The 27,700-nt window shown below is 44.3% G+C and overlaps 1 protein-coding gene across 1 annotated transcript in view; it reads left to right on the forward strand.

The window, feature by feature from the left end:
* The first annotated feature begins 636 nt into the window (after positions 1–636).
* Positions 637–27,700, forward strand: part of LOC137433767 (uncharacterized) — a 55,807-nt gene continuing 28,743 nt past the window's right edge. The window contains exons 1-8 of the mRNA XM_068126062.2: positions 637–785; positions 3,716–3,807; positions 5,475–5,590; positions 6,209–6,440; positions 12,435–12,593; positions 15,684–15,794; positions 22,785–22,946; positions 27,358–27,427. Coding sequence (XP_067982163.2) covers positions 3,729–3,807; positions 5,475–5,590; positions 6,209–6,440; positions 12,435–12,593; positions 15,684–15,794; positions 22,785–22,946; positions 27,358–27,427 — 929 coding nt within the window. The 5' untranslated portion in view covers positions 637–785; positions 3,716–3,728. The remainder of the gene's footprint in view (positions 786–3,715; positions 3,808–5,474; positions 5,591–6,208; positions 6,441–12,434; positions 12,594–15,683; positions 15,795–22,784; positions 22,947–27,357; positions 27,428–27,700) is intronic.

Below are 27,700 nucleotides of genomic sequence, written 5' to 3' on the forward strand. Positions count from 1 at the left end.
TGGTAATATCGTGATTTTAAGGTGGTAAGAGGGTGATTATAAGGTGGTAAGAAGGTAATGATATGGTGGTAAGAGTGAGATTATAAGGTGGTAAGAGGGTGATGATAAGGTGGTAGGAGGGTGATGATAAGGTGGTAAGAGGATGATGATAAGGTGGTAATATCGTGATTATCAGGTGGCGATTCTGGAATGTAATTAATGTAAAATGTGTAAATTTGAAATTCCCTTTTTAAGAATAGACCACACTGCGAACTTTGTCCGGCGATCAAGGATGGACAATCATATTGTCTGCCGACAACTCTTTATCATTAAATTAGGGGGAGGGGGGGCGAACAAAAAAATGTAATTGCTATTGTCCACACAGGTAGTTGGGATGTAGCGGCCTTTCTCAGACGTCACTGTGGTTTCACTTTTTGAGGATTATAATTAAATTATTTAATTGTTTGAGAGCTTGAAGCGTATCCGGTATCTGTCTGGGCCTGGCAAGGGTGCGGGGCAAATATGCCGGGAGGCGGGGCAAATATTCCGGGAGGCGGGGCAAATATGCTGGGAGGCGGGGCAAATATGCCGGGAGGCGTGCCCAATAGACACCCGAGGTTTTTCACGGCAATTCTTTGCTTGGAGGAGAGAGGGAGACGCGCCGCCACTCTTACCTTTACGTAGTAATGGAAATTCCGTGCGAGAGATAGTGTGGGATGCGAAGCACAGGTAAAGGGTCCAGATAGACCGCAAACACTGGTTATACCTTGAGTGATCACAGCAAACTTCAGATCCAAGCCAGAACCGTAAGTACAACCTGTCCAGATGGCAGGCTTTACCTGGGTCTGTCTCGCGCGTGTTCCAGCACGAAACGTTTAACAACAATAGGTGAGCCCGAACCAGAGCTCAGCCAGGACTCGGAACAATCAGCTCACTTAGCAATTAGTTATAAAAAATAAAAACTTGTTTGTGAGTTCATCGACATGTTCAAACCTGAAGGGAGAAACGAACAGAATTTACGTAAATACGTGTGGAGTACAGATCGTGCGGGTTATTATTACTAATGATTACTTGTTTTGTCTAGTTAACATTTAGTATACAAGGTTAGGATTATAAATCGGACTTTCATTGACCCTTTCAGTATGGTTCCTTAAACGAAAATCGTTCATTACAGTTTGACTTTTCGTGAAACTCGAGTTTTATTTTGGGACCTTTGGTTTCAGTAGAGAACAGGGTCGTTTAAACCGCCAGTGATCTTAATGGAAAACCACACTGGATTTGATGGTCTTTGTCTTTTCGATGATTGTATGGGTTTATTTACCCACATGGTGGACCATGAATCACAAGACTAAACGAGAACGGCACTCAGTAGAGAGCACACCTGCGCCAGGTGAACAGTTCACGTTTTGTATCCCACTGATAGGCCGGATCTAGATTCGGACCTGAACCAAAATCTAATCTGCTTGTTCTTGTCATTCGACCAACTCATTCACCACGTTTTGTCATTGGTCGTAAACAACTTTTTGTTGAATTATCATGTTAATATGCTACATATCGTTTTTGGCCCTATCACTCAATGGCGAAGAATGACTTTTAAATTCTCAGATCTAGATCTGGATCCGGATCTTCACCAATAACTAATCATTTCGTCCTCGTCATACACCCAACCTCTTCACCAAATTTTGTTCGAATCCGTCCACATATTTTTGAGATATCCTGCTCACAAACAGACAGACAGATGAAAAATCACTTAAAGAGCGACACTTGGCAAAAGAGAACAAAGTAGACTGGCACTCGGTAGAGCAACATTTTGACTTCACAAATAATTAGTTTTTGAATTATGTGACCTGATATGCAAATCTTCTTCAAATTAAGTTAATCAGATGAAAATTGTCAATTTTAGAAATTTGGCCTATGTTGACCTTTTGACCTCAAAAATATATAGGATTTTGTCGGACCACGAACTCTACCATTTGGTGAAGTTTCGTGAAGATCGGTTTAAAATTGTGACCTTTAGGCAAGTATAAGTGAGCGGACAGACACACACACACACACACACACACACACACACACACACACACACACACACATACACACACACACACACACACACACACACACACACACACACACCGGGGTGATCCACATACTTGTCAAAAATTGTTATTTTTTTTAACCAAGTAACAAACGAACAGGTGAAAACAACCTCTATCCACCTTCAGTTGCAGAGCTAAATAGGTTAAACCATTATTATAAATTATATTATAAAATTAAATAGGATAAAAACTCATGAGATTAAAATAGGTTAAACTATGATATAGATAAAACTCACTTGACTAAAATAGGTTAAACTATGATATAGATAAAAATCACTTGACTAAAATAGTGTTGCGGTTAAACTTATAAGTTAAACTTTCTACACTAAAATAGGTTAAACTTTCTACACTAAAATAGGTTAAACTTTCTACACTAAAATAGGTTAAACTTTCTACACTGGAATAGGTTAAACTATGATATAGATAAAACTCACCAGATTAAAATAGGTTAAACTATGATATAGATAAAACTCACTTGACTAAAATAGGTTAAACTTTCTACACTGGAATAGGTTAAACTTTCTACACTAAAATAGGTTAAACTTTCTACACTGGAATAGGTTAAACTATGATATAGATAAAACTCACCAGATTAAAATAGGTTAAACTATGATATAGATAAAACTCACTTGACTAAAATAGGTTCAACTATGATATAGATAAAACTCACTTGACTAAAATAGGTTAAACTATGATATAGATAAAAGTCACTTGACTAAAATAGTGTTGCGGTTAAACTTATAGGTTAAACTTTCTATACTAAAATAGGTTAAACCTTCTACACTAAAATAGGTTAAACTATTGTGAGGTTTATCCACGTGCATTCTGGGATATTTGATGTCCACTAGTAAGTGCTACCCGATGAGACAGCCAGCTTAACCTTTTTTCTGAAACAATGACGGACTAACTCTGAGTTTTGGCATCAGGATGACAGTTTGTAGTCAGATTGTCTTCGCTCGGGAATCAAACCTAAAGCACTCCGTTGTTACCTTTGACGTATCCTGTCAGTTCCCGCCATGCTTTGTGTTCTGTTCGATTGAAAAAGAAGACATTTATTCATTCACAGATGAGTGTGATTTATCAGGTCTGTGGCCTAATGTAGGAATAGTCAATGAAAATAAAGGTGATTACTTATTTTAAAGGTGTAAATTGTAAACAAATGACAGTTTATTTGACTCTATTCTTCATTTATTTATGTCGAGCCATGGACTTACTGATAAGTATCTCGTGAACCCGAATGGTGATATAACTATTCCCTTCAATTACTGAAAACCCTGTCACACCTTGACGATTTAGCCAGCGTATGCCGACGTATCAAAATTGAGTGCTGGTGTGAGTCATACGCTGGCATACGTCGACAAATTTTGTGCATGCACAAAATTTGTCGACGAGCTCGGCGTACTACGACGTATGCCAGCGTGCTTCAGCGTGCTCTTAACGTATACAAAACTTACCCATAACGTATTCGACGTGTGCCAGCGTATTCGCCAAATTTTTCATACGTCGGCATACGCTGGCTAAAACGTCAAGGTGTGACAGCGGCTTTACTTGTATGATTGTTTAAAATGAGTAAACAAGGACGTGGTATCAAAATGCACAAGGATACCTAGGTAACCAAAGGGTTGTCGTGTCTCGTGTAGGATACCTGCAGGGATGCATCACTGGGCCAAAGGAACCTGGGTCGTTCTGAACTACCTTGCATGTCTAACACCACCATGGTGCACAAGTATCGGTAAGGACATCTGGTCTCTACCTGCATAGTTAAAGACCGATTGATTCTTTGTTAGATCACCTGATTGTGTGTGTGAAGCATGACCTGCAGCATATGTGTGGAGCCATTGACTCTGATTGATGTGAATGCGAAGCGTTTAAAAAAAATAACAATAAATACAAGGTGCAGGAAGATGAAATCTGCTGCACGTGATGTGCTACGTGCGTAGAGTAAAATGAGTGTTCATTTATATCTGTAGAATGTCTAATAAATAAAGAAGATATAAGGACAACTGACACTGGGCCGAGGCTTCAGACTTTGGCACGCTCACGAGGCTGCACCGTCCGTCGAATAAACTGTTCCACACCGTCATTTTTGACGGTCTTTATACCAGTAGTTTATGAATTATCCTAATATTGTCACGAATAAACGATCAGCACTATGTTGTCCTGATGAGTCCACAACAAGGGATAAATCTAGATCGGCCTCTTTGCTTTCGGCTATTCATGACCATAGGCCTTAAATCTCAGACTCCAAAGACTTGAGTGCCACACGGATGCCTCCAAGTTTCAAGGTGATGTGTTGGTATAATTTATGTACATGACGTCAGCATCATGTCATTGGGTCAGTGTGCTTCTTTGGTTTAATATATACATATATACACATGAATCTTTCCTTCGTAACCAATAAGGAGTAAAAGGCCAGTGAGACACCAAGGTCTATATCGACAAGATAAAAACTTTTTATCGGTGTATAGTTTTGCCGACTTCAATAACGATAAATTTGAAGGTGTGTGTAGGTTCTACACCAGGTGATTTTTTTTTTTTTTTGTTACAAGATCCAGACTCGTGAAAGAGCAAACATTAAGCACACAAAAAAATCAAACGCACACATAAAACATATAATAATGGGAGCTGGGGAGGGGAGACAAGATGGGGAGAGAAGGGGAAGCACATAAACACAACATTTGAGAGCAGGGACATCGGGAGATCTGTGGGAGGGAGAGGGCTTGGGGGGAGGTGGGAGAAGTATAAAACACATGGACACTGCGGGGAATCTGGGATTGCTGGGAATATTTGATAGGTATAAACAACTCTTGGTTTATTGTTCTGCTGCAACTGTAGCTCAGTAGGCACAAAGACAATGAAAACTCCTCGAACTACATTCCATGAATAATTGTTATTCATTGTCATTTACTGTTGTGTAATATTCCCCGCTCCTCCCCCAACCCCCCTTCCCCCCTCCCCATTCCCCCCTCCCCCTTCCTCCCTCCCCATTCCCCCCTCCCCCTTCCTCCCCCCTCCCCCTTCCCCCCTCCCCTCCCCCTTCCCTCCCCCTCCCCCCCTTCCCTCCCCCTCCCCCCCCTTCCCTCCCCCTCCCCCCCTTCCCTCCCCCTCCCCCCCTTCCCTCCCCCTCCCCCCCTTCCCTCCCCCTCCCCCCCTTCCCTCCCCCTCCCCCCCTTCCCTCCCCTCCCCCTCCCCCCCCTTCCCTCCCCTCCCCCTCCCCCCCCTTCCCTCCCCTCCCCCTCCCCCCCTTCCCTCCCCCTCCCCCCCCTTCCCTCCCCCTCCCCCCCCTTCCCTCCCCCTCCCCCCCCTTCCCTCCCCCTCCCCCCCCTTCCCTCCCCCCCCTTCCCTCCCCCTCCCTTTCCCCCTTTCCCCCTTCCCCCCTTACCACCTCTGCCTCCACAGAAATGAGATACTCGGGACCAGGCACCGTGCAGTTCATAGAGGAGGCTGGGCCGGTGAAGGTACTACCTGGCAAGTTGACTATCCATGCTGAGCCTGGCACCCTGGAGTGTGTGCAGGTGTGTAGAATAAGTGAACACCACATTTTCCCCTCGTGCAATTAGCCCGTGCCAATCACATCGTTCATGAAAAATTCCCCCTCAAATTCAATTGCTTTCATCATTACATGTAAACAAAAACAAAAGGATAAAATGAAATGTTCTCTCTATAAATAAGTATGAGGCTGGCGGGATATCCGAGAGGTACGCGCACTCTCCTCTGTGCTATCTATTCTGGGTTTGAATCCCAACCCACCTATAAACTCTCATCCTGGTGGTTTACAGGCAGGTGATGCCTGTATGTATCACATAAACACTTAAATACTTGATATTTCTAAGAGTCTTTTGGTTACTTTTGTCCAGCAAATGGGGGCGTATAGTCAAGGATTTGAAATCCAAAGGAGGAACAGGTAGACCAGTCTGCCATGTTTGCATAATCTGTAGTTGACCCATTTATTTTTGCTGTAAAAAAAATGAGCTACCTTTCTTTGGTCATTATAGTCCATCAGCACCTCCAATACCATAAGTGGTTCTGTAAAGGTCAACTGTATGTAAAGGTCAACTGTAAAGTCAATTGAATTATCATGGAGGAATAACTTGTCAGATTTCATGCGAACCTTGGCCATGTGCTGCTTCCAGGTTACAATTCTCAACCCGATGGACAAAACTTTCGAGGACCTCAAACTGGCAACCCTTACAGCACCTGAGGTTACCTCCATATCAAGTGAAAAGCTCTCTGATGTTCTCCGTGTGTCAGGCCTGGATGCATCAGCCACGTATGCAGCAGCAATGGCCTCGCTCACTTATGACAACCACAAACACAACCCTAACCCGACAGATCGCATCATAAATATCAGAAGCTTGCATACAGGTAAGGCTGCTTGTCTGAGTACACATTTCACTGCATTATCTACTTTCACGGTTTCAATTATTGACCGCTTGCAAAGCATTGACTCAGAATCCCAAAAACTGTAAAAGCACACACCTCTATATCTCAGGACAAGGAACAGTTGACCATGTTCTTTTATTTATTGAGTATAACTATGGTATCAATCGATGCTGTCGCTGATGACTCGCCAATAAGATCGATGCTGTTGCTTATGGCTCGCCAATAAGCAATGAAACCAGTTTCGCGGTTTATAGGCCATGTTGCTGATAACTCACCAATAAGTGATGAAACCGGTCTGGCGGTTTAGAGGGCATGTTGCTAATGGCTCGCCAAAAAGCAATGAAACCAGTTTCGTGGTTTATAGGCCATGTTGCTGATGGCTTGCCAATAAGTAATGAAACTGGTCTGGTGGTTTGGAGGGCATGTAGCTGATGGCATGACAATAAGAGATGAAACCGGTCTGGTGGTTTAGAGTGCATGTTGCTGATGGCTTGCCAATAAGTAATGAAACTGGTCTGGTGGTTTGGAGGGCATGTAGCTGATGGCATGACAATAAGAGATGAAACCGGTCTGGTGGTTTAGAGTGCATGTTGCTGATGGCTTGCCAATAAGTAATGAAACTGGTCTGGTGGTTTGGAGGGCATGTAGCTGATGGCATGACAATAAGAGATGAAACCGGTCTGGTGGTTTAGAGGGCATGTTGCTGATGGCTTGCCAATAAGCGAGGAAACCGGTCTGGCGATTTAGAGGGCATGTAGCCTCACCAGTAAGTGATGAAACTGGTCTGGTGGTTTAGAGGGCATGTAGCTGATAACTCACCAATAAGTGATGAAACTGGTCTGGCGATTTAGAGGGCATGTAGCTGATAACTCACCAATAAGAGATGAAACTGGTCTGGCGGTTTAGAGGGCATGTTGCTGATGGCTTGTTAATAAGCAATGAAACAGGTCTGGCAGTTTAGAGGGCATGTTGCTGATGGCTTGTTAATAAGCAATGAAATTGGTCTGGCGGTTTAGAGGGTATATAGCTGATGGCTTGTTAATAAGCGATAAATATGGTCTAGTGGTTTAGAGGGCAGGTTTCTGATGGCTCACCAATAAGAGATGTCACCGGTCTGGTAGTTTAGAGGGCATGTAGCTGATTGCTCGCCAATAAGCGATAATTCCAGTCTGGTGGTGTAGAGGGCATGATGCTGATGGCTTGCCAATAAGCGATGGAACTGGTCTAGTGGTTTAGAGGGCATGTAGGCAAGGGTACAGAAGGTGAGCATGACGTAGGTACGTGCTACATATGAATGTCAAATGTAGAGGAATCCAGGTTGTGTTTGAAACTGCAAAGGGCTTACTTACCTTGTGTAGCTTTCTTGGTTGCCCCATGCAGCTTTCTTTAACTTGAAGAGCAGGCGTTAAATATATATCTATATATATCATCGTCACCGCATGGGAGACGCTTTGCCATAACCTCCTCTCGAGGACATAGCGTGCAGGACAGCCCGTGCCTAAGCCTGCACCTCGCTTGATGAGCCATTCCATGCCAGGTTGCCCGACCCTCTCAAAGTCCATCGCAGAGGCTGGGACTGATGTGTTGAACAAAGCTCTGACCACGGCGTATCTGCATCGGAACTGGGTTGACCAGCAAAATGACAGGATTGAGTGTGGTCGCGAATGGAGGACACCAACCACGATGACGACCGTGGCCCAAGAGGAAGAGCAGCCAAGGAGATAGAGCTCTTGCAGCGCTCGGAGTGAGCGTACCATTGGGACAAACAAAGCACTCCAGATGCTTGAGCAGGACGTGCTTGGTCTCGTGTTGATGCGGTGGGGGCGCACAGTGCCGGGTTCTGAGCTGGCATCTCCTGCTGCGCTGCCCGGTCTGTTCCCATGGCCCGTTTGCAAAGCCTGGGCACACAGACCACAGCGGGGCTCGATCTGCACGCCACACTCACCTCGGGCCTTCGATTGGACTGCTCAACATTTACGGACACGGTGACGGACCATTGAGTGATAGGGCCAAAAACAATATATAGCACGATATTACAAAAAGTTGTGGATGGATTATAACAAAACTAGGTGAATGAGTTGGTGATAAGAACAAGCTGATTACATTTTGATTCAGGTCCGGATCGAGATCCGACCTATCAGTGGGATACAAAACGTAAACTGTTCAGATGGGTATTAATGCCTCTCTACCGAGTGCCATTCTAGTTGATGATGTAACTAATGGTGGCAGCAACAGAATTAATTCGGAATTGTACAGAAACATTTTGTCTGCCTATGTACAAGAAAATTCCTCCAAACTCATTGGGTGGCGCTTCACCATGCAGCAAGACAATGACCCAAAACACACTGCCAAAGCAACCAAGTTCATCAGGAGAAAAAAGTGGAATGTTCTAGACTGACCAAGTCAATTTCCTGATTTAAATCCAATGGAGCATGAATTTCACTTGCTGGAGGAGACTCAAGTCAGAAACCCCCCAAACAAACAACAACTGAAAATGGCTGCAGTAAAGGTTTGGCAAAACATCTCAAAGGAAGATACCAAGAGTTTGGTGATGTCGGCGGGTCACAGGTTCGATGCATCATTGCATGTAAGGGGTACCCAGTCAAATACTAACGATTATACTTCTTTAAATTACTTTAAGTTAATCTGTTCCCAAACTCATGCTTACATAAAGGGACCGACTGAACATAAAAAGAGTTATTGTTCTACAATGGTAAAACATATATTCATAGAAATACCAAGAAATAAAAGATCACCTTCTGTACTCTTGCCTCATATTCATCTTTTGATCTCAAATCCAACTTTCTTGAGTATAAAGTAATAAAAATAAATTTGACTTCACTGTTCCAGTACTTATGGCTGTGTGTGTGTGTGTGTGTGTGTGTGTGTGTGTGTGTGTGTGTGTGTGTGTGTGTGTGTGTATAATCTGAAGAAATAAAATGAGTTACAGACGTAGCTTCAGGACAATCTTTTATTTTTGACAAGTTTTCGGCTGAATAGGCCTTCTTCTCAGTCTTCAAGAACAGCAGGCATTACGCAGACATTAAACATTAAGACATCATTAAAGACATTAAAGAGCAGACATATGTCTGTCAATAAGACATTTGTATGATATTGATACAACAACAACAGGCATTTTAAAGGCCATTTTCCCTGCTCGAGCGGGGGTTAGCCTTGCGGTCCCCATGACAATCTTCTCCATTTTGCCCTATTTTCTGCATCTCTCCTTGTTAATCCCCTTGCCCGCATTTCTTCTTCCACCATCTTTAGCCAAGTCTTTCTCGGTCTTCCCCGTCCTCTACTTCCTTCTACATTCATTTCCATCACTCTTCTCAACCAGTCACTTTCATCCTTCCTCAACACATGACCAAACCATCTCAACCTGTTCCTCTTCACAGCATCAATCACAGGCTCTATTCCCATCATCTTTCACAATTCATCATTTGTCTTACTCTCTCTCAGCGACACTCCGCACATCCATCGAACCATTCGCATTTCCACCCTTTCCAGCCTTCGTTGCTGCTCTACGTTCATTACCCATGTCTCGCTCCCATAAATCATAACACTTCTCACACGTGCAGCATACACCTTTCCCTTCAGCTTCAACGACACTCCCCTCATCATCAGCACGCCACTCAGTTCCCGAAACGTCTTCCATGCACATCTCACTCGAGCAACCGTTGCTGAGACTGATCCACCTTCTCCATTCAGCATGTCTCCGAGGTAGCAAAATGTTTTCACACCTTCCAGCTTCACGCCGTCTCCAAGATCCAACTCAACATTTCCTCCATCTGCAGCTCCCTCTGTGCACACCTTACATTTGAATGTAGCTGCCACACTGGTTAATGGCCCTCTCAGACCACTACATTTTTGATGAACCCACTGAGCGCACATTATACATTGAATGGAGTTCACTCCGACACCCTTCCTGCACACAGCACTTGGCCACTTCCCAGTTCTTTCCACCTCACCACATGCTTTACCATTTGCCATCACCTTCGTCTTTCCGATATTCACCTTCAGACCTTTTGTCTCCATACATTCCTTCCACTTGTTCATCTTTTCCTTCAGTCCATCCATACTTTCCGCAATCAACACCAGATCATCTGCATACAAGGTATGATATTGATACATAAATAAAATGCATACAAAAAGGAGAGGGGTTCCGTTAACAGCTGCTCACCTTCCTAAAGTTCAATGAGAGTGAGTTTACAGTTGATACTGTTCACACGTACATTTATAAACACATCCATGCGCATATTCATATGCTGTTTATATTCATATACATACACTGCCTACATTTGTTAATGACAATTGTAAAGGTGACAGGGATGTTTTATAAAAACTCGAGCTTCCAGGGAAGCAGAACTTAAATGAACTGACTGGACAACTTTAAAGTAGGTCAGTTGTATGTACTAGATTTGACTTAAATGAAAAGCCAACATCCTTGTGTAATAATTTTAAGGTCCTTGTATGGTGGCCATTTTGTGACAGATCGGGTTGACATGCGATAGCAACCTACCTTGTGTGGTGAGAGTCTCACACACCAAGTTTAATCAAAATCCATAAATATTTGTGGACGTTAAAGTCTTAACGTCGTTTCGGAGCTGAAAACAATATGGCGGCCTATGGCGGCCATTTTGTGACGGATCGGGTTGGAATGCAATAGCAACCTACCTTGTGTGGTAATGGTTAAACATTCTAAGTTTGATCAAAATCTGTTAATATTTGTGGACGCTAGAGTGTTAACGTCGTTTTCATGACCAAAAACAAAATGGTCGCCTAAGTCCGCCATTTTTCAAGGGATCGGGCTGAAATGTAATACCAACCTTGTCCTTGGGGTAAGGATGCTGCCTGTCAAGTTTGATCAGAATCGGTTGATATTTGTGGACGCTGGAGTGTTAACGTCGAAAAGTTAACGGACGACAGACGACGACGACGACAGACGTCGGACGCCGGAGGGTTCAGTATGTGATGAACTCAACTGGACGGTAGTCCAGTTGAGTTAAAATGAAGTGAATGAATTACGGTGAATGAGTTGAGGTGGAATGAATGAGTTGGAACGTCCGTTAATTATCAAAATTTATGCCATGAGGGAACCTTGTCCGAAGTTTGTGTTTCCAAAAAGACTCACGTCTCAGAATTGTGGTGTGTGATCGATTTGCAATTGATTCGTCAATTTTCATCAGATTCACCTGAAATAAAAAAAAATTGTATATTGAGTCCCTGAATTGGTTCAACAATGAAAAGGTAGGAGTCGATTGTTTTTTTAAATCAAAAAGTCAAAGGTCAAGGTTGCGTAAAATTGTCAATTTTCACCCTATTGACCTGAAATTTAAAGAATTTGCATATCGGGTCACTGAATTGGTTCGCCAATGAAAAGGTAAGGGTTGATTATTATTATTATTATTTTTTAGCTCAAAAGGTCAAAGGTCAAGGTTGCATAAAATCGGCAATTTTCACCTGATTGACCTGGAATTTAAATAAATTGCATATTGGATCACTGAAATGGTCCACTAATCAAAAGGGTAGTAGTCGATTGTTGTTTTTTTGAGATCAAAAGGTCAAGGGTCAAGGTTGCATAAAATCACCAATTTTCACCCTATTGCCCTGAAATTTAAAGAATTTGCATATCAGGTCACTGAATTGGTTCACCAATAAAAGGGTAGTAGTCGATTGTTGTTTTTTTGAGATCAAAAGGTCAAGGGTCAAGGTTGCATAAAATCATCCATTTTTTGTCAATTGACCTGATTTTAAGAATTTGCATATTGTGTCATAGAATTGCTTCACCAATCAAAATCTAGAAGCTGACCAGATAAACGAGATGTCGTCAATATAACGTACCCAGGATTTTTCCAAGATGCCGTGATGAGGTTGCTTCTCTGATTTCTGTTTCTAGTTAAATCTTCAGAGCAAATACTAATCATCTAAATATCGAGGATTGACTAAGACTTCCGACTTGTTTTCCCGATGCAGATAAGAGCAGAAGCACAGGTGCCGAGCTCAACATCACTGTGTGGATCAAATCGGTCAACCACTCACCTTTCTTCGATCATGGACCGCTGCACGTCCTCTACACGGTGGAAAATGCCAACAAGTGGAGCCAGATACCTCACACAGTCCTCGCTCTGTTTGGTGGGTCACAGTAGTTCAAACTGCAACTAAAACCAAATTGCAGATGTTAGGAACGAACGAAATTTTCATTATCCTTACTATAATTCATGGACCGGAGTTTGTTACTTGCGAAAATCGAAGATTTTTCATTTAAGTATATTGGTTGGTCTTGTGCGTCATTACTTGGCAATTTTTTTTTTTGGACAAGTATGTTGATCGCTCCGGTTTGTGTGTTTGTGTGTTTGTTTGTCTGTCTGCTCACTTATACTTGCCTACAGGTCACATTTTTAAACCGATCTTCACGAAACTTCACCAAATGGTAGAGTTCGTGGTTCAACAAAATCCTCTATTTTTGAGGTCAAAAGGTCAAAAGGTCAACATAGGCCAAAGGTCAACCTTTTTTTCAAATATCTAAAATCCTCAATTTTCATCCGATTAACTTGAAATATGAATAGGATTTCCATATCAGCAAACTGAATTCAACCACCAACTATTTTTGAAATCAACATAGGTCACAAGGTCAACATAGGCCAAAAGGTCAACAACTGTTCCGAATTTCTAAAATCCTCAATTTTCATCTGATTGACTTGAAATTTGAATCGAATTAACATTTCAGCTTACTGAATTCAACCACCCACTATTTTGGAGATCAACATAGGCCAAAAGGTCAACAACTGTTCCGAATTTATAAAATCCTCAATTTTCATCCGATTGACTTGAAATTTGAATAGAATTTTCATTTCAGCTAAATTAATTCAACCAACAACTATTTTTGAGATCAACATAGGCCAAAAGGTCAACATAGGTCAAAGGTCAACAACCATTTCAAATTTCTAAATTCCTCAATTTTCATCCAATTGACTTGAAATTTGAATGGGAATTTCATATCAGCGAACTGAATTTAACCACCAACTATTTTTGAGATCAACATAGGCCAAAAGGTCAACATAGGCCAAAGGTCAACAACCATTTCACATTTCTAAAATCCTCAATTTTCATCTGATTGACTTGAAATTTGAATCGGATTAACATTTCAGCTAAATTAAATCAACCACCAACTATTTTGGAGATCAACATAGGCCAAAAGGTCAACAACTTTTCCAGATTTTTAAAATCCTCAATTTTCATCTGATTGACTTGAAATTTGAATGGGATTTTCATATCAGCGAACTGAATTCAACCACCAACTATTTGTGAAATCAACATGGGCCAAAAGGTCAACATAGGCCAAATTTCTAAAATTGACAATTTTCATCCAATTAACTTATAATATGAAGAGGATTTGCATATCAGGTCACTGAATTCAACCACCAATTATTTTTGGGGTCAAAAGGATGCTCTCCTGAGTGCCATTCGACCTTGTTCTCTTTTGCCAAGTGTCGCTCTATGAATGATTTTTCATACTGTCTGTCTGTCTGTCTGTCTGTATGTCAGTCGCCTACAGGTCACAATTTTCAACTGATCTTCACAAAACTTCACCAAACGGTAGAGTTGGTCATAAGCAAGAAGGAAATTGTTTTTTGGGGTCAAAAGGTCAATAGGTTAACATAGGCCAAAGGTCACCAACTCTGTCGAATTGCTAAAATGCTCAATTTTCATCCGATTGACTTGAAATTTTAAGAGTATTTGCAAATCTGGACACTGAATTCACCACCAATTATTTTTGAGGTCATCATAGGCCAACAACTTATTTTAGAGATTTCGCAAGTATAGTGCCATGCATGACATATTTCTTGTTTGTTTGTTAGTCGCGCTACTCCTACATTTCTGGCCCGATTACATCCAGACTTGCTACATGGAATCAGCATGATCCTGATTTGTGTATAGGGGCATTTTGAATTTTGCTGGTGGTCTGGGGGGAGCGTGTTGAGTCGCAAATTCTCTATGTACAGTACATGTGTATCATGTAGCGCCACCTCCAGGTGGGAGAGGGTATTACAAATCCCACCCTTTACAGTACAACATTCCTGCCTCCACGTTTTCCAGTGCAGTGAGTTTTGATTTATGCAACGAGAGGTATTTTGAATTACACGTTTAAATAAGGATAATAACAAAACCCGCTGGCCGCTTCCGTAGTAATGCAAGTCGGGTGCTTCAAGTGTTTGTAATGGAAGAGTACATTATTCATGGAATATTTACTCGGCAAACTGTCTTCAAATTGCAAATTACAGTATTACAAGTTTAATCAGGATTAAAGTTGCATAATAGATTTTTCATTGGAGACCATAATGTCCAATAGTTAGCTTTGTGGAGGACATTGATGTGGTGGCCTGCCTTAGAAATCAGTGTGATGATGTGGTCACCCAAGAATGGGTGTGAGGAGAGCTCCAGGTGCTCTGGAGCTGCATCTTTTCCAGGGGTTGACAAGAGAAGTCGATGGGGTTGGGGGAAGAGTTCGACAGCTGACTCTTGGGAAGGGACAGAGTGAGAGCATGGGATTTTCCTGTGTTGAAAGACATACTCCAGGTAGCTGACCAATGACCATTACCCTTTACTTTCTAGATTTGCAGACGGATGCTGTGTGGGACACTCATAACTGCGTCGTACTGTTCTGCACACGGCCAGATGATGTTAAAATTCTAATGAAGATTGTCCAAGGAAGTGATTAGGTCATTAATGTAATGGGGTTGTCGGTCCCGTGCCCGTGCCATGTTAGCACCAGGAATATGGCCAGTCCTAAAATGCTGTGTTGTGGGACACGGACAACAGCCTCGATGGAATATTGAGACACAATGTTATCCTTCGGTGGTGAAGGTAACTAGAACAAGCAGTGAGGACACAGAGTGCTTGTCTGAAGAAATAGCCTCATAGAGGTGTTTTTGAAGTGGAGTGGGTGGTCGACCACAACACATAGAGGTTGTTGTGGAAGCCAGAAATACTACATGGGGTATATGGTGGGATCCATGGAGGGGGAGGAAGGGAGCAGTTGCTGATGCTCATTTACCTGGCGCCCTCCATGGTTGTCCTCACGCTTGATGATGTGGTCATCCTAACCTGGTTCTGTTGCTACATCACAAGTGTTACAGGTTACTCACATACACCATTTGTCACTCAAAGAATGTTCTCTGGGGAGGATAATTAAGCAGCTTCTCTCCTTGAATTCAATTACAGGAAGCCTGATCAATGACACAGATGATGGCGACCAGCTAGGTGTTGCCATCATCGGAGCTGACAACTCAAACGGACAATGGGAGTTTCTCACCTGGCCTGGCGTTTGGAAAGGTGAGCTTTTGTTTCGTAAACCGGTGTCGTACCTTTGGATAAAGTGATGTTAAAGGTAATCAACGTGTGTTTGTGGTTACAACAGAATACACCACAGCTCAATAAATGTGAGAATGGCGAGAATTCCATGAGCATCATTCAATGGATACATAGTATGTCATGCACTGTTGCTGTGGAAGTTTAACAAACACGTGCTACCTGCTACACAAAGACAAAAGCTACACCAACACAAACAACCAAAGGGTTAACTTGCAAAGTCAGGAAATGATCATGCAAATTTGGATACTGACTTGTGTGTGCATCATCCAATGGGGGGCACAGCACTGCGACCAGCCAATGATGGATGTCTGTGGAGTGGCAAAGATTGGGCTTTTAGCACCAAGGGTAGAGGGTAACGAGGAAAAGCCCCGTGCCATGTTAGCACCAAGGGTAGAGGGTAACGAGGAAAAGCACCGTGCCATGTTAGCACCAAGGGTAGAGGGTAACGAGGAAAAGCATCGTGCCATGTTAGCACCAAGGTTAGAGGGTAACGAGGAAAAGCATCGTGCCATGTTAGCACCAAGGTTAGAGGGTAACGAGGAAAAGCATCGTGCCATGTTAGCACCAAGGGTAGAGGGTAACGAGGAAAAGCACCGTGCCATGTTAGCACCAAGGGTAGAGGGTAACGAGGAAAAGCACCGTGCCATGTTAGCACCAAGGGTAGAGGGTAACGAGGAAAAGCATCGTGCCATGTTAGCACCAAGGGTAGAGGGTAACGAGGAAAAGCATCGTGCCATGTTAGCGCCAAGGGTAGAGGGTAACGAGGAAAAGCATCGTGCCATGTTAGCACCAAGGGTAGAGGGTAACGAGGAAAAGCACCGTGCCATGTTAGCACCAAGGGTAGAGGGTAACGAGGAAAAGCATCGTGCCATGTTAGCACCAAGGTTAGAGGGTAACGAGGAAAAGCACCGTGCCATGTTAGCACCAAGGGTAGAGGGTAACGAGGAAAAGCATCGTGCCATGTTAGCACCAAGGTTAGAGGGTAACGAGGAAAAGCCCGGTGCCATGTTAGCACCAAGGGTAGAGGGTAACGAGGAAAAGCCCCGTGCCATGTTAGCACCAAGGGTAGAGGGTAACGAGGAAAAGCACCGTGCCATGTTAGCACCAAGGGTAGAGGGTAACGAGGAAAAGCATTGTGCCATGTTAGCACCAAGGTTAGAGGGTAGCGAGGAAAAGCCCGGTGCCATGTTAGCACCAAGGTTAGAGGGTAACCAGGAAAAGCCCTGTGCCATGTTAGCACCAAGGTTAGAGGGTAACGAGGAAAAGCCCTGTGCCATGTTAGCATCAAGGTTACAGGGTAACAAGGAAAAGCCCTGTGCCCTGTTAGCACCAAGGTTAGAGGGTAATGGGGGTAGGGGCATGGCCGTGGTAGTGGTCGCTCTGTGCTGACGAAGCCCATTAGTTTGTTCACGTTTACTGGCACCTTTTGGTCGATCCTCCCCCCTAACCGTACCCAGTGGAGATAGGATAAATGTTCGCACCTAGTAGAGGTAAGATGGATGTTCGTACCCAGTGGAGATCGGATGGATGTTCGTTCCTAGTAGAGGTAAGATGGTGTTCGTACCCAGTGGAGATCGGATGGATGTTTGTACTCAGTGGAGATAGAATGGATGTTCGTACATAGTGGAGTTAGGATGGATGTTCTTACCTCTTGGAAGGCAGTCCCACAAGGCACAAATCTGAGCCCATTGCTGTCTGTATTATATTATATTATAATATATTATATTATATTATATTATAAATGTCTGTAATAAAATAAAATAATTTGACGTCAGTGTCAGGAATGTTTATCTCAAACTGGTTGCAATTTTACACAATGGGAGTGAATCGCTATGAAAGACAAATAGGTTTAAATTACTGCAGAAGTTGCTCCCAGTGCATTTCAGAACCCCCAACAAGGCACGACACAACGCACTACACAACGCACTACACAACGCACTACGCAACGCACTACGCAACGCACTACGCAACGCACTACGCAACGCACTACGCAACGCACTACACAACGCACGACGCAACGCACTACACAACGCACTACGCAACGCACTACGCAACGCACTACGCAACGCACTATGCAACGCACTACGCAACGCACTACACAACGCACTACACAACGCACTGCACAACGCACTATGCAACGCATTATGCAACGCACTATGCAACACACTACACAACGCACTGCACAACGCACTATGCAACGCACTACGCAACGCACTACGCAACGCACTACGCAACGCAATACACAACGCACTACACAACGCACTACACAACGCATTACACAACGCACTACGCAACGCACTACGCAACGCACTACGCAACGCATTACGCAACGCACTACGCAACGCACTACACAACGCACTACACAACGCACTATGCAACGCACTACGCAACGCACTACACAACGCACTACACAACGCACTACACAATGCATTACACAATGCACTACACAACGCACTACACAACGCACTACACAATGCACTATACAAGAAGATAATAGAAGATCTACCCCTCCACCTGCACTATCCCCCTCTTACCCTCCCCCTACTCCCTATTTCCCCCCCTGCCCCCTTTCTTCCTTCCCCTCCTCCCCCCCTGCACCCACAAAGATTGATGAACCACAAGCCTTCACAACAGAAGTTTAAACTTATGATAGCATACGATGACCTAACCCTAAGCAAACACACGTGGCAGATGAAGCGATGGCATACCTACCAATCCAGCAGCCACGTACAACACCTTCCCTGTTCCACCAAGCCCCCTGGTTGTGCTCTGCCGAGGAAGGAATGGTGTCGCCTTATCCAGCTCCAAATAGGTGTTGGCAGATTCCATCACAGCATGTTCTCATTGGAATATTGGCTTAGCCGTTAGGGTGCTGGCTTGGGATCCTAGGATCCTGGGTTCGAATCCCGGTCAATCGCTGAATTAATGCCAGGGGGGTTGACTCAGCCTGTCATCCTTCCGAGGTCGGCAAATTGAGTACCAGTTCACTGGTAATTCCCTGTGTGTCGCAAGAGGCGACTAACGGGGTTGGCGGCAGGAAGGGCATCCCGCCATAACACATTGCTTCAAAAAGGGGACCACCATGCCCAAAAAAGGCCAACCCCTGCTCTGCAGGGAAAAATGGCCTCTAAAGGTGGTTCTTCATGTTCTCATTGGACCTCGCTCACTCATCCAATTGCGAGTGTGGCCTCCCCCATCCCGCAACTCACCTTGTGCCATACTTCCCCATACTTCACCTAGAGCAGTGGTTCTTAACATTTTTAAAGGCGCCGAACCCTAACGAAACCCACCGAACACTCGCTGAACCCCTCAAATTTGACAAAAAAAATTAAGAAGAATTGCATCTTAATGCGTTTTCTGTTCTTCTTTTTGGGAGGCAATCTGGGAAATGCGTGGTTTTGTTTTGGCAAGGGCCACCCTCAAATCATTTTCGCATGCAAGCCTGCTCCTTTTCTTTGTTTTAATGTCCACCAGTTTCGAAAACGCATGCTCGCAGAGATACGTTGTAACGAACGGCGTGAGGATCTCAAGGGCAATTTTAGCGATGTGAGGATACCCTTCCATTTGGCGGCACCAAAACGTTGAGAGCGTTGTTGTGCCGAGGAGTTGTTGTTGAGTCTGGCTCTGCTGAAGTTCGGTGAGGTCGTCGAGGTATTGGTCGTTGACATCTGCCGTTGCAACGTCGAAAGTAAACGGCTGCCGCACCCATGCTGGGTATTGCTCTTGGTCGGGGAAGTAGCCGTCGAATGACTTTCCCAGCTCATCCAAGTGCTTGGCAATCGCTTGCTTCAGCTCCCCAGGTACAGCAGTGCCTCCAACTTCAGACTCATCTTCGATCCCGCTCACGCACTCATCCAGTAGCGAAAAGTTCGCGAAGTTGTCGTTCTCTGTTCGCCGCCTCCACAACGGTAACTTCTTTCGGAAAGCGCTCAGCTTTTCTTCAGATTCGATGACATTCACTCCACCGCCTTGCATCTGGCAATTGAGATGATTGAGTGCGTCGAAGATGTCAGCCAAGTACGCCAAGGCGAGGTTGAACTCTGACTCTTGGAAGTGCGTTGCATGGCAATGCTGGTGTTCTCGCAAAAACAGGGCTAATTCTACATGCAAGGCAAAAACGCGGCTCACTACCTTCCCTCGTGATAACCATCGAACATTAGAGTGGTAGAGAAGGACTTCGAATTCAGAGTCGATTTCATTGCACAGCTCTTTGAAGATGCGATGGTTCAGAGCACGGCTTCGCACGTAATTCACAGTTTCAACAACGATTTTCAGAACATTGGCCAGTTTTGGAGGCAGGGTTTTTGATGCCAGCGCGTGTCTGTGCAGGACGCAGTGCGTGACGATTATGTGTGGTGCATCGGCCTTCATCAGCGCTCCAAAACCGGAGTTGCATCCCAGCATGGCTGGAGCTCCGTCCGAGCAAACTGCAGACACCATGTTCCACGAGAGGCCGTTGCTTCTGAAGAAGTCGTCCACAAGCTCTTCACGTCAGCTGCCTTCGTCGTTGTTGTGAGAGGCTTGCAGAACAGAAAGTCTTCCTTGATCTCGTCTCCTTTGACATAATGCACAAATAAGATGAGCTGGCTCAAATTCGAAACGTCGGTGGTCTCGTCGAGTTGAAGGCTGAATTTCGTCGGGCTCGCGACTAAATCTGCAACTACCTGCGCGAGGATGTCGTCGCTCATGTCGTCGATTCTGCATCTGATGGTGTCATTTGAGAGTGGAACGAGAGACAACTTGTTTTCAGCAGCGTTTCCAGGCATGATGTTGGCCATCTTCAACGCGGCCGGTTTGATGAGTGTCTCGCCAACGGTTTGCGGTTTGCCCTGCTTTGCGATCAGGTATGCAACTTAATACGATGCGGTGAGGATCGGTTTGTCAAGTGGAACGAAACCGAGAGTGGGCAAGGTAGCACTTGCGTCAAATTGGACTCTCTTCAATTTGAATTCATCCAGCGTTGCGTCTTTGTACTGCTCCTCACCGTGCAGTTTTTTGAAGTGTTCCCGTAGTTTTGCTGGTGCTAGGCTGGAGTTGCTCAACTTCACATTGCAAAGCATGCATTGAGGACGCTGACTTCCGTCCCGTTCCGTCAAACACGTGAACCCGTACCGCACGTAATCCTCCGACCACTTCCTTTTTTTTGTTCGACATATTGCAAAAAAAAAATAAAGAAGTAACAAACATCTTAATTGAGTTCGGGCAAATAATTATATAACAAAAATTAAAAAATGAACATGCTTAAATATAATCAGTACCCCTCTGAAAACTGAGACATTTTAACGAAGAAAACATAACTTATAGTTACGATGACGGGATTTATTATCTACTCAACTCTATGTCACCTCAAATCCCATTATAATATTACATAGAAAACTGTGAATTGTTAGTTTTGAATTGTGACCAAAGGAGTTATATCACGTCCACCTAATTTTCTTAGTAATTCAATCATATTTTATAATCACCACCCACTTTTGACTTTAATATAACTCTGAACCCGCCCTGCATATCCACAAACATTTCCAACTTACTTTTCAATTAATCAGTAACTCCAAAGTAAGGCGCGACCAATGACGCACGGCACACGGCAAGCTAATCGAGGCTATTCACTGAAATTTCCGAACACCTGCAAAGTCCAAAATCCAGTAAGTAAGTAAGCAAGTAAGCACCATCAACAGAATAATTAGCAAGTTGCTCATTGATTCAACTTACTACAGTCAGTGTGAAACAACTTATCTTAAACACAGACCAGAGAAACCATGAATGGGATGGGAATACAATTACAAATAACATTTCCATTCGTTCGTAACATACATAGCAAAATAATAATAATATTAATAATAAGCTTAATTACACATAGATTCAAAATTGATGCAAAACTAAAAAAAAATAAAAAAAAATTGCAATGCGTTTCAGAGGGCCTCCGCCGAACCCCCCTGAGACTGGCTCACTGAATCCCTGGGGTTCGGTCGAACCCAGGTTAAGAACCACGGACCTAGAGGGACGATAGCAAGACTACACACCTGACCACAAGGGCCTGAGGCTGGCTGAAAACAGGTAACTTCAAGTCGTAGACCAACAACTCAGACACACGCCACACGAAAGAAGAAGAAGGAAGTTGAAATCGGTGTGATGATTACGGAGAATGGGCCAACGAGTGGCTGATGGAATGTGATGGACTCCGTTCATACAAGGACACCTGGAATAATCAGAAATCATGGAGATTGAGATTATTTTATTGATGGGAGATTCTACCTACGTCAGACAAACGAAGTGTGCACCTGCACCTGTATCAAATAAAGTGGGACAAAGTTAGGTGGGAGAAATGAGGAAGTAAGTGTATACAGGTAGATATTGTGGGAAGGTGATAAGAGAGGGAAAGTGGTGGAGAAACTGTGTGAAGAATGTTGTGAAATGGTGAACATCCACTGTCAGTACAAACAAACAGGTACAAACAGGTGACGCAATGACCTCTTGGGGTGATCGAACGTGTCAAAGAATCACACCTGCTGCTAGGCCCTAATAAGTCAGTTCTAGGCAAGAGTTTGACATGAATAGGTAACCTGATGACCTGGAGGTGAAAACACTTTTGCCAGGTCAACTGCTGCGAGCATCAATCACGATTCAGTTGCGGCGAAGTCCATATTCAGGTAAAATCAGCACAAACACACCATAGTCTCACATGAACACACCATAGTCTCACATTAACACACCATAGTCTCACATGAACACACCATAGTCTCACATGAACACACCGTCACTCATTATCCACCTTTGGGGTTGACAAGGTGTGTGATCCATGTCATATGAATGTTTATACAGTTGATTTTCTCACATGGATCTTTGGGTAAGGCTCATGTGCAAGGTGTTGCAGGTAAAGTACGGAACTATGCCATAAGCGTTCCATGGCAGGACCAACGCAACGAGGAGACCTTTGTGTGCCGAGTGCAGCAGTACCTGATGGAATCCGGGGTCACGATGGACAAAGGAGGTCGAACCTCGTGCATCAGTCACCTGCACTTCGAGCCACTTGGAGCAACTTCATACGCTTCCTGCCTGCGCCACATTTTCACGGGAACTCCAGCCTGGATGCCGTCGCCTGGGATTGCACAGGTATGCTCAGATTGCACAGCCAAGTACTACACTGACTGGATACCTGGAACGGTTGGCATGCTCTGCATCGAGGGACAATTTGAAAGAATCATAATGGCTTCGTTTCATTCTTGCATCATGGAATATGTTTGTCTAAGGTTTGTTTTAAAGTTTTGAGAATGCAGAAGGTAGATCATTTGTACAAAGTACCTGGAAGGATTTCATTTTCTGGAAGCATTTCCTGGAAGGAGCTCAAAAAACCCCAGGATTTCATTTTGAAGATCATTATTTGTGGTAGAGGTAGAGGGGTTTCCAAAAGGATTTAGACATTAGGTGGAAGGATGGACTTGAGAATCAGGTTACAAATAAGAGAGGGATCTCCGCAGCGGAGAATTAGCATGGACCCTGCAACCAACTTGTGCAATGGACCTGCAAATCAGCAACCGACCACCTAAAAACCAAGGACTCTGCAACAAATCATCCAAAAAGGGAAAGGGGAAATGATCACATGGATGTTCACGAGTTCACATCATCTCCAGCCCAAGGTAACTGGACAGAGTGTATGAAACTAGGCCTCCGCACTCACACCTCACATTAACACTGTTTCTGCAAAAATGCAAGAGACATCTCGTGGGAGGTTACCTTAAGCCAAAGGACACCATGAATGAAGAGACAAGAAGAGGATGCTAAAACTTCCATAATTGCAAAGAATCAAAGTTGAAAAAAAAAATTCAAATTTGTAAAACAAGTAAAAGACAGGCTCAGGTACAGGAGAAGTGAAGGAGTTTAAAGGAAGGAGGAGTGAAGGAGTTTAAAGGAAGGAGGAGTGAAGGAGTTTAAAGGAAGGAGGAGTTTAAAGGAAGGAGGAGTGAAGGCGTTTAAAGGAAGGAGGAGTGAAGGAGTTTAAAGGAAGGAAGAGTGAAGGAGTTTGAAGGAAGAAGGAGTTTAAAGGAAGGAGGAGTGAAGGAGTTTAAAGGAAGGAGGAGTGAAGGCGTTTAAAGGAAGGAGGAGTGAAGGCGTTTAAAGGAAGGAGGAGTGAAGGAGTTTAAAGGAAGGAGGAGAGAAGGCGTTTAAAGGAAGGAGTGAAGGCGTTTAAAGGAAGGAGGAGTGAAGGAGTTTAAAGGAAGGAGGAGTGAAGGCGTTTAAAGGAAGGAGGAGTGCAGGAGTTTAAAGGAAGGAGGAATGAAGGAGTTTAAAGGAAGGAGGAATGAAGGAGTTTAAAGGAAGGAGGAATGAAGGCGTTTAGAGGAAGGAGGAATGAAGGAGTTTAAAGGAAGGAGGAATGAAGGAGTTTAAAGGAACAGTTCAAAGTTGTGAAAGTGGAGGAGTTTTGGATTGGTGCATGTGTTGGTTTGCCGTACCATAACGGTTTGCCGTTATGGAAAGATCGTACAGGTACGGTCATGTACCTGTACGATCTTTCCATAACGAAAGACCGATGGTGGTTCATAAATCTTTCAAGATGATTCCGAAGGTGGGTCTCACTTTGCCGACAAGACAAATCACTGTGTGTGTGTGTGTGTGTGTGTGTGTGTGTGTGTGTGTGTGTGTGTGTGTGTGTGTGTGTGTGTGTGTGTGGGGGGGGGGGGGGGGCGTGGTGTTAGGTTTGGCGTGGTGTTAGGTTTGTGTGTGAGGGGTGTGGTGAAAGGTTTGTGTGTGTGGGGGTGTTGTGGAATGTTTATGTGTGTGGGATGTGGGGGAAGTTCTTATATTTGATCCATATAACAACTTTAGGATAATATATCAACTCCGTTTCCATCAAAACTTAATATATTGTTACGGAACCAGGGTTCAGGGTTTACCACAAGGGGGGACTTCTTGGACTCCTCCTGAACTCTGTCCCCGCAGGCCATCTCACCACGGATAAGTCCGCAGCTTGTCGGGTTGGCAAGCGATTATGGACACCAATTGATAATACCTGCAAACCTGGCAGGGTCCTCGCTCTTTTACAAACGTGTTACCTTTCCGGTGGGTTGGCGATGCCAACTGGGGCATGTGCCCTCAGTGCACACTCGTATATTTATTATACACGGCCAAGCAGAACCGTTAAGTATGCACTGGCTAATTATGGAGCCAATCGGTGAGGCAGAACTTCCCGTCTATCTAATCTTACACACTAAATCGAGCCACAAGATAGAATGAGACAAAATTGGGACGGATGGTAACAAACAGTTTACCAAATAAGCAAGCGTGAATATTACAAAGCACATTAATCATCATGAAAGGCACATATTTACAGGCACAGCCAACAATCAAGAAAAGGCACAAAGGAACAGATTCTAACCCTAGCGCTTATTCCCCCTTCTACAATCTTACCTTAATTGGCTACATACAGGACATAGCACTTGCAGAATCTTACCAAGGGAACGTAGATAGGAAGAGAAGAAGATAGAGGTAGAGCGAAGCGTTGGTTCAGCCTTTGACTCACCGCAGCACACGTCGACAGACATACGGCAATCCTGAAACAGGAAACAAATGAAGGAGAACGAGGGGTAAAGAAATCAGAAGGGCACCGATGCAAGTGAGAACATGTGGGTGATGTATGCTGAGAGGAAAATGTGACGTGTGTATGTATGTAAAGCCTTGCCTGGGAGTGTCAAGAGGCAAGTCATCGACAGCACTTTATCATTTTGATGCTCTTTCTTAGTGAAGGGAGATGAATTAGAAATTATTGTAGGGGTAGCATGAGAAAGAAGTGTATGTCAGTATGGAGATATCTCTCCATGCTAGGGACCTCCTGGCTCGCTCGTGCTCGAATACTCATTGCACCGTTCTCCCATTGCCGTCTGGCGCAGCTTGTCCTGGTTTCAGGAGAAGCAATTCTGGCTTCAGCGCAACCAATCCTGGCTTCAACGCAACCAATCCTGGCTTCAGCACAATCGATCCTGGCTCTAGTACAACCAATCCTGGCTTTAGAGCAACCAATCCTGACTTCAGCACTACCAATCCTGGCTCCAGCGCAAGCGATCCTGGCTTCAGTGCAAGCGATCCTGGCTTCAGTGCAAGCGATCCTGGCTTCGGCGCAACCAATCCTGGCTTCTGCGCAATGAATTCTGGCTCCAGCACAACCGATCCTGGCTCCAGCACACTCGATCTTGGCTCCAGCACACTCGATCTTGGCTCCAGCACAACCGATGCTGGCTCCAGCACAACCGATGCTGCTCCAGCACAACCGATGCTGGTTCCAGCACAACCGATCCTGGCTCCAGCACAACCGATCCTGGCTCCAGTGCAACCGATCCTGGCTCCAGCGCAAGCGATCCTGGCTCCAGCACAAGCGATCCTGGCTTCAGCGCAAGCGATCCTGGCCTCAGCGCAAGTGATCCTGGCTGCAGCGCAAGCGATCCTGGCTCCAGCGCAAGCGATCCTGGCTCCAGCGCAAGCGATCCTGGCTCCAGCGCAAGCGATCCTGGCTCCAGCGCAACCGATCCTGGCTCCAGTGCAACCGATTCTGGTTCCAGCGCAACCAATCCTGGCTTCAGCGCAATCGATCCTGTCTCCAGCGCAGACTCAAGCAATGGTCCCTCTTGGAAGGCAGGAACAGGCAGACAAGTTATCTTGGGGTCCCCAGTGCATTTCATCAGTGATGATCTGTCTGGCGTTACACCTTTTAAGTAGCTTGAGTGGAGCGGAGACTCGGAGGGTCAGAGTTCATATGAGGTGGAGTTCCTGAGAGAAAAAGTGATGGTTTGCACTGTGACGCACAAAAGCACGTTCTCATTGGTACGTTCACCAGCCAATGCCTCCTTTTGCTGTCAATCATCCCTGAGTTGGAGTGCTCTTCTGAGTCGAGTCTGCTTCTTTCTTAATGGGGTTTCCTGCACAGCGTGTTTGAAAAGGAAGGAAGACCAAACAAAATAAATATATACACTTATAATGACATGCACAGCACATACAACTCCCACTCCCCTCCCGTTCCTCTCAAACATGATTAATAGTAAATATCGTTATTTTAAACTTACCATGTGCATCGTCAAGCCCCAGGCCTTTCACTGGCCAGAAGGTTTGGGTAGATTGCACATCTACGACCTTTCACTGACCCACATTGCTGGAAGTTATTGCAATATGTATACTGTAACATATCAACTTTTTGGATGAGTTAATCAGGAAGTTCTTCAACTGTTTCGTTGTGGAGAGGCAAACCCCTGTCTCACAGGTAAGTTTACAAGTACCTTCGGCTTCTTTAAAAGTTTTTTAAAGTTGTTTCATTCTACGATCCTTATCTGGGAGGCATGAAAGATGTCCAGGCTGACCCAATTTAGGCCGTTACTAGGGGTTTCTGCGCATGTGCACCGAGCAATCTGTGGAGGATTACGTCATTTTGAAAGTACCTTATTGTATGTTTTGCTAATAAACCAATTGGTTTAAAGCTGAACCAGTATTTAGTGTCATACATTGATACGAGTGTTTAATCACTCCATTGTCCTTCCAGGCCCAACAGCATTCGTTTTTGATGGTGCTTTGGTGAATGCAACACACGTGGACAGTTCTAGTCCATTCAGGTAAGAGGCTTAACTCTCATGATGAAACTTGATGAAATTTAAAAGTCTATTTCGATTTATTCAGTTTCAATGAACAACTGAGAATTACTCTGTTCTTATCAGAAAGGAAAATGAACAATTAAACAGCATTTTTGGGTGTTTTATGTGGAGGTCACCACACCTTGCCATTGTGGTACCCTCATTGGCTGTAAGATGCATGTGATGTAAATATGCCTTTCACCACCACTCAATCTACGTACTCTCACCTCCTCCAAGGACTGGATTTAGGGGGAG

Source organism: Myxine glutinosa, chromosome 10 (genome assembly GCF_964187855.1).
Source record: "Myxine glutinosa chromosome 10, kmMyxGlut1.1, whole genome shotgun sequence".
Classification (NCBI taxonomy): domain Eukaryota; kingdom Metazoa; phylum Chordata; class Myxini; order Myxiniformes; family Myxinidae; genus Myxine; species Myxine glutinosa.